The 12212-nt window shown below is 41.5% G+C and overlaps 1 protein-coding gene across 1 annotated transcript; it reads left to right on the forward strand.

Moving 5' to 3' along the window:
• The first annotated feature begins 349 nt into the window (after nt 1-349).
• On the forward strand, nt 350-11335 carry LOC140233689 (monocarboxylate transporter 7-like). The gene is made up of 6 exons (XM_072313789.1): nt 350-905; nt 4457-4753; nt 5285-5745; nt 7812-8037; nt 8236-8379; nt 8876-11335. Exons 1-6 carry the CDS (start codon nt 728-730, stop codon nt 9130-9132), a joined length of 1563 nt encoding a protein of 520 aa, XP_072169890.1. The 5' UTR covers nt 350-727; the 3' UTR covers nt 9133-11335.
• The last annotated feature ends 877 nt before the right edge of the window (nt 11336-12212 follow it).

Here is a 12212-nt window from a genome sequence, read left to right on the forward strand (position 1 = left end):
CGAGGTCAGCGAATCAGGTCGCCGCTGGTAGCGGGTACGTGAGCTGCGTGTTTTCGCTCTCGACGATAAGCGTCCTCTGAACAGCACTGCGCTCAACCACCAAACAAAGGGCAAAGCGTTGAATCGAAACGACTGGCAAAGCGAGGTTAGCGCGAGGGAAGCCCTCGCCTTCGATCGTGACGTCACAAACCGCAATCAGCTGATTTGCGAACAGCTGATTGCGAACTGTCAGTGAAACCCCGAAGTAGCTTACGCTGTTACCAGGCCCTCGCTGTTACCATGCCGCGGCTACCCCAGCCGTATAAATTCATAGATGGTGGTATGAGCAGAGCATACAAGCAATTCTTCATGACTGCAAGAAGGTGACAGCGGCTTTTAGGAGCTCTTCAGCTCATTTCAATCAGCCTTTAGCTGAAGCCTTCGGCAGGCCTGACCCTCCATCAAGCCCACCATCAACTGCACAAAACCAAGCAACCACCGCAGCGCGGAAAGGGTCACAGAATTTCTCAAGCAACAAATTTCTGTTGATCTTCAACGACTGCTAGCAGACGACGCAACCGCTTTCTCCTGACAGCTGGTTGTGAACACTTTCGGCGGACAGTCTCGCAAAACCTCGCGTCGTACAAAGTAACTCGTGAATCTTCCACTGCCAAGTTGATTGCCATCTTGTGATTGTGCTTTTCTACCACGCAACGCATCCTCAATAGAAACCAGCAACATCATCATCATGTCTGCCTTCAAGAGTAACGTGGAAAAAGTGAAGCTGTGGTTCCGTAAGAAATGGGGCTGGGTGGTCACCTTCGCTGCCTTTGTGGCCTTCTTTGCCCTCTTCGGGATGCTCTACTCCTATGGCATCCTCTTTGTGGCACTCAAGGAGGACCTCGGAAGCGGAGCATCGCCAACAAGTGAGTCTCAATCCATGTTTGTTTCTATTCCTCAATCTATCCTCATCATTTCGTTCGCTTTACAAACATGGAGGCAGTTCTGTACCCTCCCTCATCCTTGAATTATTTCCCTCCCTGTATCTGAAATCTTCACCATTTCATTCCTCATTCCTCATTTTCTGTTCATTTTGACTTAATGTAGCCGTGTGGGCATGGATTTTTATTCATTCTTCTTAAGAGTATTATCTACACCTGTCTGTCTGTCTATCTATCTATCTATCCATCCATCCATCCATCCATTCCTTACTTCCATATCATTCACTCGTGTAATGATTTGGTGATTTCCTTCATCGATTGATTGAATGATTCATGTGAGTGTAGATGTCTGACATTGACTGATTATCGCCGTATTGTCTGTTAAATAGATGCTGTAAAACTTCGGGAAGTCCGCAGAAAAACCTACAATCATCTTGCGTCTCCCTCGTATCTTCCACAATCGCCACCACTAAGAGCTACTTAGATATTTCCCGTCCTCCTCGTAGTTATAAACTCCTGCAGATTAAACACATTTTTTTTCTGGCCAATGTATAAGAAACATAATTATGTGAATAGAATTTTCATCAACCTGTCGACGGACTCACCCACCGTGTCCTGCTCTTTTTTATTCTTCCTCATACTCTCTGTTCTGGATTTTTAGTTCCAGAGCGATGGATTCCCTTTCCGTCACTCAGAACTCTAAATTTTAATTTGTAATTTATTATAATGAATGATACCAGTGATATAATCAAAACTGTATCCATGTGCTATGTTATGTCAGAATTAACTGATGTCTACGCTCATTGTATTTCTTTTTCTTTTGATATTGCGGATGAGAAGATGAAATTCTCAGAAGACACAAAACATGAGAGCAATTTACACATGTAGTCTTAGTTGTCAGTTTGGTTGTACGCTCAAAATTTTTTTCCAATCTTCTTTCACAACTTGGGCACAGTAGGATAATCACCTTACAGTCTGGTGTTCAATATTATCCCCCATATATAGATTATCCCTTGTTCGTTTTATGAATAATTAACCAGATTACGGCTATCATATCTGATTCACTAGGATTCAACAATCCAGATATTTCAACCATGCCTGCTGTAGAGAACAGCATTCTCGTTAGAAATAGGGAAGAAGATAATGTTGTAATTTTTATCATCTTGAATGTACAACTTATGGCAGAAAGACGTAATGCTAGAAAAAAAAGTCGGATGCGCATTATTAGGTTGTCGGAGATAGAATTGTATTTTAAATACAGTTCTTACTAAGTGCTGTCTAAGGACATTTCCAGCTGCTGTCAATGAAACACATGATCTGAAAGTGATAATGCATGAAGGAGGTATTGTAAAGTATTGGTACATGTATACCTAACTCCACTTGTTTATGGTCTCAGAAACTCAGTTCTGCTCGCCTGGTTTTCAATGCGTGAAGATCTTAAACCTTCAGTGTCGCAGGCTTCGAGCGCAGTAATACTATTATTGATCCCAAACTTCCTAAACCAAGAGAGAGTGGAGAGGGGGGGGGGGGGGGGGGCTAGAACTAAAACAGATTTTGACGACAAGAAGGACAATGTGATTATGTAGATGGATCCAGAACTCCTCGTGTCATTAAATAAGTCAATCGAAATTGATTTCGTTAATTAATACATTATTTTATCATTAAACGATAGCTGTTTCAATGTTAATTATTTTGTATTATGTAACTAACCCATATACTAAGAATGACCTTGAAGTGCATGCAACCTTGTACATTACTTAGTATAACTGAAAGCATATTCTGTTGTTTAAGTGGCAAGCAGGATTAATCTTCTCAGAATACATGTTTTGGCGAGAATATCACATACCTCGATAATTTATCGGTCGCACTGACATCTCTAATCGCTGGCCACTAGAAATCAAACATGACATATCTAAAAAATCCGGCCCGCAACCGCGGCTATCTTCGTCAATACCCGAAATAAAGTAGATTGAACCGGTTCCAGGGCTTGCCTGATTACCTCGTCACTCGCCCAATCCTCCAAATCAAGTGATAATAGTTGTGAAAGTGCAATTAATCGTAGACTTTGTCCACACAAGCGATAATGACTTGGCAACATTTTAGAGGCGAAGGAGCCGGGTACGGCGCTTGATAAAAAATGCGAGATAGATTGGAGAAGGACGAGTTTTTTTCCGTTTTGTGACATTGATGCAATAGTCTCAAACCCTCTGTTGGATAAGATATCTATAGTCTGATAATTTCTTGATGTAACTCCAAAGCAATTGCCGTGGTAACACGCCACTTTTGCTGTCGTGGCATCAGGTCAAACGCGCGGGACACAAGATTATTGTAGGTTACATTGTTAATGGTTTACACTGGAATTAAACCTTCTATTAATCAATCCCACGTTTTGGTTGGGAGAAACATAAAAGAGAGAGAGAGAAAGGGGTAAAGATCTCAAGTGTCATCTGATGGAATGCGCAGGCATCATTCATGCTTCGAAGGACATCTTTAACCTCAATCAAATATGGGCCTCATAAACATGAGTGTTCTCTCTTTAAATAGTCGTATAGTTTGTGTCTCTAGCAAACATTCAATTCAGTCTCCTCCAAAAATCGAGATACGGCTGTTTATTGCTGTCTTTGATTGCTGGACGAATGCATCCTCAAGGCTAGACGGCACATTTCGTTCCCGATCAAATAACCGAAAAGATTATTGCTAGGTTGTTTATGGTCCCTGTTAAACTGATAACTGGTCCTCGTTGCTTCTGCATGTTTTACCATCTTCGGGTCTCGTTTGATTTCAAACCGACGGCACATTACTATTGTGTGGACAGTCATGTTACGGCGTTCTTTATCAGAGTATCTAGGAGCATTAAAGAGGGATGGTTTCATGTAATCATGGCTTCACCTATTTATTTTCTCCTTTTATGACATCTGATTAAACAGATCATCTCCCCTTACATCACTGGGTACCTCACCGGCTATCTCCCGGGCCCCACTCGGCACGTCATGCAATTGCCAAAAGTGGCTACGCCACGTGTCTAGTGTTATGTATGATGTATATAGTGTGAGATTTGTGCGATTTGTTTTGTGTTTTCCATGGGTCATTTCATATCATTTCCTTGTAATAGATCAAGGCATCAGTCGTACCATTTTGCATCAGTAATCTTTGCCTGTCTCCTTAGAGCGCTGCTAACATGGTAATATATTATTACTGGCATCCATTCTACCAGGGTGAACTCACCTCCCTGATCCCATCCCCTGGTGCTTCGAGCTCGTCTGCTAACCAATTCTCATTTCGTCTTCTCTCTCCCCCATTTCCCCCTCTCTTTGTTGGATCTTTTCTCTTCTTGCAGCGAAAGTTCCCGTTTTCTCACATACCCCCTTAATAGGAATGGTAATGAGAATGACTTTTGGCCGCATCGACTTTCACGATAGGGGGGGGGGAGCACTACCACGGACGATACCACCTGCCCCTCCACACCAGCCCCCTCAGCATCCGCTAGCTGCTCCATCCTTTGCCAACCTATGTTGATTACCCCCTTTTTTCTCCAGGCTGGGTCGGCTCCATCGCCATCGGGTTCCACACGCTGGGCAGCTTCATCTCCAACCCGCTCATCGCCCGCTTCGGCTCCCGTCTCATCGCCAGCATCGGCCTCGTCATGTGCGTGGGCTCCCTGGTCATCACCTCCTTCATGCCCAGCATCATGCCGATGTTCTTCACCTTCAGCGTCCTCTTCGGCATCGGAATCAACATGGTGCTCATTGCCTCCATCAGTCTCATCCTCAAGTACTTCCCGAAGAAGAACTGCTCCCGAGCAACCAGTATGGCCTTGATCGGAACAACGTCAGGTAAGATTTTTTTTTTTTTTTTTTTACTTCTTATTGCTTTCTTTTAACACGTTGACGGTACACATTTCATTTCATTCATCCGAATTGGAAAATTAACTGAAAGACAAGAGTGTTTGAATTGAAATGACTAGTGAAATGCAAAGTGCAGGCCAGTAAGGGAATGAGTCAAATCGAAGAGTTTAAGAAAATTAATGAAAGTAAGTCAACTTGTATATTCAAATAGTCTGTATCGAATATCATTTTACCTATGTATTTTGTTCTGTTGCGTGACTCCCAATCTGATAACATTGCTTTAAACCTATTCGCCTTGACACTGTTAGACTCATGATGCTCTTACAGGAATATTTAACAACATCTTCATGGATTGAGGGCACATCGTAGCTCTGGAAGCGTAAGTTCGATACCTTCAATGAAGGATAAACAGGTATCCATTTATTTTCGTAAACAGGAAATCTAGCAGTAACGTGCTGAATAACAACGACATCACGATGGTAAATGATAATTTCTATTTCGTCTTCTCACTCTCAACAGGAATGCTTGCCATGAATCTGTTCATCTTCTACCTCGTCACCAACCTGGGCTGGAGGAACATGTTGAGGGTGATGGCCGGCATCATCCTCGCACTCGGCATCCCTTCCATCTCGACGTACAGCCAGCCGCCAACCCCGCCCACCGAGGTCGCCGAGGAGGCCGAGAAGAAAAAGCCGCTCGCCGCTACCGAGCCCGCCCCGAGCAAGGCAGCTATCGCCAAGGCAGCCGAGGCGGAGGGCCTCATGTCGCCCTCCTCCTCCTCGCAGGAGTCGGAGACCAAGCAGACGACGGAAGTGAGGATGAATGAGAAAGAGGTTAAAGTTCAGATTCAGGGCAAGAAGCCGACCCGGATGGAGACTGTTAAGAGGTGTCTGGTGATCCTGACCTATCCGGAAATCTACTTCCTCGCCCTTGGCCTGATGGGATGTGCAATGACAATGAGCTTCTATTACGTCAGTATGGTAAGCTACCACGATGTTCATCACCTCCACCTTTCCTTCTTAAATCAAAGTTAATATTTTCATCTGAGATTTCATCTGAGATTTGATCTGATTTGAGACGAAAGAACAGTCTTTGTTTTCTTGTCAGTCACTGTTAGGTGACTGTTAGGTAACGAGAGCTTAATGTAGTTCGATATCATGTTCTTAAGGAGACTCTCAAAACTTAGTCTACTGCTGCACTGTCTTAGGCGCGGAGGAATGGAGGGGGGGGGGGGGTGCGGGTGTTCAAAGTGATCACAATACTTCAGATTTAGTGACATTACAAAACGTGTTAAGAATTTATTGGGAACGAGAACAGATGGGCTTCGACCAGTCACCAAACAATGCGAGTTGACCTGTAATGCAGTTTTTACTGGACACGTCTCGCCTCGGTTAATAATTAAACAACTGTGACAGTAAAGCAATAGGACCATTGTCCATCGCTCTAGAAAAGGACTATCCCACCCCCAACGTCATGAGGGAGAGCGTGCTTTACCCTCATGCTATTGAAAAATGACGGGATAATGCAATGTGAAGAATTTAGGCATTTCGTTTCTTCTTATTTTTGTTCATATAAAATTGGGCTGAATGGTACAAATGCCTTTGCTTGCACCATGGAGCCTCAAACGATGCTCTATGCTTGCACCAATCTTAACGTAAATTCTGATTCTCTTTTTCCAATTCTGACTATTATAGTGGCGACAGAGCAAATACACAGTTTAAAATGATGCTATCTTAGGCATTTACTTATCAACATATACCACACTTTCGGGAGTATTTATCATGTATGGCACCTTTTTGATAGCAATAATAACAAATAATATATATATATATATATATATTTTTTTTTTTTTTTTGTAGAGGGATGTATACTCAAACGGCCTTTCCTCTATGATTATTCTGAGCGTTTTTCTATTTTGACTTTTTATGAGCATATATATTTCCGAAGGGTGACGGAAAATTACTTTTCCCACTTCTTCACAGTCCATAAATCTCTGTTCATCTTTCTCAAGTACTATTCTTGTTTCAAGATTTATTTACATAATGTCCTGCAACAGTGTAAGTAATCGATGTACCACCTTGTCCTTGTCGTCTTGTCAAAATATGCACAAGTGTTTGAACTTTAATTTATCATTTTTTCCGCGCGACATTGAAGTATCATTTAAATACTCGGTAACGTAGTTTAACAAAATTATCATGAACAAGATCACGATTGTCATCTCGAAAGAGTGCTGCCCAAGGTTGTTTTTTTTTCCCTTCAAAAACAAAAAGAAGATGAAATTAATCACGCAAAAGAGGCTTGTCGGAGATATGAGGTGTATGGTTGTACGGCGCACCTGTTATCAGTGATTCGTGAAGAGTAAACATCTTTTCCTATTATACTTCAAAGTTCGCTCAGAAATCTACTTGACACATCTTTTAAGTAGGCACTTAACGGATTGAAAAAAGTAGAACCGAATACGTAAACAACTGATAAGGCGACGAGGAGGATTTGTGGGGTAAGATACAGGTGTTTCGCGGAGCGCTGGGCCTCCGCGAACATGTCTGCCCTAGTTTTCCCATGGTTTATCACGAACTTTTCAACAGAAGACAAAGTCTTTTTCAAACCAACTAAGCCACAATCTCCTGACAGATAACTATTAACAAAATGCACAAATCCCGCTCATTGTCGAAACAAGAGCAAACAGCAAGGTTTTTGGCAACGTCCTTGGCTAATAACGAAGTCATCAATTTACGCTCATCAAAATGAAATTACATGCTTCAAAATGACATCATTACTCAAATCAAAATGAAATTAAGCTTTGACTGCTGATCGCAAAGTGGATCACGTCCACATAATCATCCGTCTGTCTTTGCAATTGTCCTTGAATGAGATTTCCTTTGAGTCAATGTAATCAAATCAAATTTTTGACTCTGCTTTTTTGTCCCCCGCTTTGGCGTCACCATACCGTCCCGCTTCCTTCTACCAAGAAGGCCCACTGAGTGATTGCACTTTACTTCCACTTATTTCATTTTCATTCCGTTCATTTTCTTTGTGACGTATGTAGGTGAACTTCATGACCACGGCTGGTATCCAGGAGTCCATGTGCGCCATCATCATGACCGTCATCGCCGTGGCCGAGGTCTTCGGGAAGATCTGCCTCTCCGCCTTCGGCGACCACCTGCCCTTTCCCAAGATCTACCTCTTCGTCATCGCCAGCCTTCTCGGTATCGGGGTCATGTTCGGTTTGATGGCCGCCAAGTCCATCGCAGCTATGATGTGCATTGCTGTCGGTACGTTCCCGCCTTCCCCAAACAAATCAAATTAGATCAGAACGAATTTAGATTAAACAATGACACTCAATTCAATTGCTACCATGAAAATGCCCTTCCAAAGTTCTATTAAACTTCATGAGCTGCAGTTACAGTCCGTTATTTTCAAAAGGAATCATTTTACCAGTCTGTTTCTATTGCACTTTGTTTGTTCTGCAGTGACGGGATTTTTCATCATGACCGTGTTCGACGCCCTGCCGTACTCAATCTGCAACCAGGTGTTCGGTGCTGCCCGCAGCGTCGAGTCCTGCACAGTCATCCTCATCGCCAATGGCCTCGGCCTGATTCTCGGCTCTCTGTTCGGTACGTGTTCGGCTTTGCCCTTGTCGTTATGTGTCTAGTTCACTCCATGACGTCATATTTGCTACATGTCCTGCTAGCTAAACAAATAATAACAACACAACACCAACAAAACCAGTAAAAGATAATGACAAGGTTGTCCAACTATATCTTATAGTCAAATGATTTTTAGTCTGCTTAAAAAAAGATTATAAAAAGCTTTTACTGCATCCTTTTGATTGGTCCCTTTGACTCCTTTTTTCAAAAGTTGTAATCAGACTTGATATTATTCAGTCTTTTGTTGTTGTTGTTGTTTTCTTCGAGTAATTTGCCCGCTTATATTCGACACTTCTATTCTGACGTCTTGTAACAAGCTAATCTATTGTATTATAAACAATGTCATCAAGTTAAACATACCCTTACAGTCTTTTCCTGTCTTAAAGTTTGTACTGTTTGTAATGAAGTTGTTGCAAAGAGGGTTGTAACTCTTTGAGTTTGATGCTCTGTTCTCTGTTAACAGGTGAGAGTGTCGATCGAACAGGTTCCTATGATGACGCCATCTACGCCAGCGTCGGGATATACTGTGTAGCAACTCTCCTCTATCTCCTTGTGCCGCTCTACCAGCGGTGTTTCGCCTCGGACCGCTACATCATGGCGAGAACCAAGCCCAAATCTGAGGACGAAGCCGACAGCATGGGACCGTTCGAGTCGTGGATCTTCAACCCGCCGCCCATCGAGACCACGGAGCTCTACTTTGACATCGAGTCCTCGGTCTGAAGCGCAATGTGACTCGGCACGATTTTACCCACCTTATCATACGACCCGACTTACGACTCGTCAGTGAATGGAGCTCTGAGGTTCTCGCGTCTATTGCATGTCGGAAGTGGCGTTTTTTCCCGCAAAATGCGCAGGGGAAAAGAAAGCACAGAAGGCGCACTCAGCAGTGCTTGAAGCCAGACTTCTACTCGAAGCCAACTTTCAAGAAATATAACTGCAACTTCAATGCAACGGAGCGTTCCGCTCGTTTCTCCAACAAAGAAGAGCAGGCTGCCGCACAACTTCCGTGTAAACGCGCGCCAAGAAATTCGTTGGGAAAGTTAAGACTGTTTTCTCAAGACCGTTCGTCGTAGAATGAACTGAATTTAAGAGATGACATGAACTTAGATGTTCATTTCTATAACGGTAGAGATAAACCTTTCGGAGGTTTCAGCTTCAGCTGTAACCATAGCAACAGCGGTGAACAGAGTCTCACCAAAGCCGAAGACGATGAAGGACGAGAGTGCCGAGATTAAAAGGCCGAGTTTCTCAAACATTTGCTGTTCTCAGTCCAACTCACCGCTCCAATTAACTTTCCGATTCATTCATCTCTTCTGATTCCTCCTTAACTATCTATTGCATAGTACAAACTGTCATATATGTATGTGTTCATCAGTCTGTCAAACAACAACAACAACAAAATTGTTCAGACTAACAATAAGTAGTTTTAATACTAGAACCTTACACAAACTTGACATGTTACTTTGGATAGAGCACGTAGAAGAAGTTTTGTAGTGTCATTGTCATGAAGATAGTGTCATGAACACGTGCTATAGCATTTATTTTTATGTCTGCGATATGATTTACTTCGTGGAATATAGATAGGTATCAATTCACTGAAGTTTATGCCACCAAAAAAGAAGCACAAAATGGTAAAAACTATTTTGCCCAAAATATGGAGAAGACAAGAAAGCTATTTGCCAGAGGTCAAATCGGGACCAATGATCAATGTTGTAGGACCCGTTGATGATATTCATTGATCTTCATATTGGTATTTATTTGCTAATTTATCTATCCATTCATTTATTTCACGTCCGACTTATACATTCTTCTATAATATAACAGGTAAGGGATGGTTCGGACATGGTAGTGTGTGAAGAATGCCCTGTTATGGAAATAAAATGGAACAAATACATTTTGTGTGAATGTCGTGAAGGCTTGCTTACAATGTCAGAATGCGCTGGCGCATTTCTCTGAACAAAATATATTACAGAAAGTCATCAAGTGACAACAAAATTGAAAAAAAAATGAAATATGAGCTCCAAATCAACAATCAACATGAGCGTTCCGAGAGAACGAATGGAGTATTCTATTCATAATAGCCATGTCAATACACCTTCTGAATCCATCTCAAGACAGCTCGCCTGATACAAAGCCACTTAATGTGTTTGATCCGATTCCATGTTTTAGATGTTTTGTCTCTAGAAAAAAAGATGTTGTTTATGCGCGGGCGCATGTTTTTATGTAAGTACTCTATTAGTAAAGTTATTTATTTCTACTAGTTGTCTAGTGTGTGAATTATTGTAAATTTCTAAGACGGAAAATCGAATCTGTATGCGGCAGATCAAACGGCCGAGGTTAGAAGAAACATTATATTTTCAGGTTTATTCAAGCCATGTTCATTTATATGCAAATGTCATAAACTGTTAGATCTACAGGATGGAGATAAAACTAACACACAGTCTCCTGTTTCTACCGCAAAATGTCTAGATTTCTGATGTATTTTTCGCTGTGTTAGCGGAAAATGTGCGTGTTTGTAAGACAATGCTGCTTAATGTAATGACATTGATGTATTTGGTTCTAAAAACTCAGTTTCTACATGCACGTAGACAGTGAGACGTACTCGACTTTGTTCTTTTTCATTTATTTCTTGCCAGTTAATGTCAGAATACTTTAACATAAATTTTTCTTTCTTTCCGTCATACCATGTTATTTCGAGCTTCTACGTACTCCCGATAGATGAAAAATTTATACATGTTGTTCGATATGTTCAAAAAATTTCTTCGGTTTTATTTGAGTTTACACATCAAACAGGCTACTTATTTCACGTCAGCGAATTATATTACATATACTCATATGCTACAGTTAACTTATGGCTACAAGTGCCTTTGGGGTATGAGCCATTTCGATAATATCATGGAATAAATGAGAGTATTTAACAGAATTAGACGAGAATGGTTTGTGCTTGTGTATACCGAAAAGCCTTCACAGTTAAGCAATTGAAAATCATGTTGTTAATTAGTTTAAAGAAATGGATATGCATTGTCCCCCCTCCCTCTCCCTCTCTCTTTCTCTCTCTCTCTCTCTTACTTTTCTCTCGGGCTTTCGCTCTTAATACTCGAACATGTGATGATGGCAAACGCATATACATGTATGTGTTTTTGTGTGTTTGGGTGTGTGTGTGTGTGTGTGTGTGTGTGTGTGTGTGTGTATGTGTGTGTGTTCAATATCAATTCTAAAATTAAGCGGTATACCTGTGATGCCGTAATCTACTCGGAAAAATGTATTCGTTCTTTCTTTATTATATATCTAATATTATCATAAAGAGAGCACAAATTTTAATACAAATTTCCGAGTATATATAATACGCACACACACATACACACACACACACACACACACACGCACGCACACACACACACACACACACACACATGTATATAATATATATTCTGTTCGCTCTCTCACTATCTCCCCCACCCCCAGTCCCTTCCCACCCCCACCCCCTCTTTTTTTTTTTCTCTCTCTCTCTGCTAGAAGTTTACGAAAAGGGATCGTACTGTTTCGGTAGAAAAGGGGTTTCAGGTCTCCAATTTTTTTCATGATAATTTGCTGAGATAATGAGAAACCTCTTGGGAAACATGAAAGAGCATAGAGCTCTAAGCGAAATTCAAAGTTTATTTCATAAAAAGTTATTTTTTGATTTGGCTGAGATATCCAAAACAAAGCAATTATAAAAAAAAAAAAAAAAGTGGGACCCACCTTCTCTTAAGATGGCTTTGTTTTACCTTGTTTTTTGATATCTCAGCCATTTCAAAGCC

The sequence above is a fragment of the Diadema setosum genome, chromosome 10, assembly GCF_964275005.1.
Source record: "Diadema setosum chromosome 10, eeDiaSeto1, whole genome shotgun sequence".
Taxonomy (NCBI): Eukaryota; Metazoa; Echinodermata; class Echinoidea; order Diadematoida; family Diadematidae; genus Diadema; species Diadema setosum.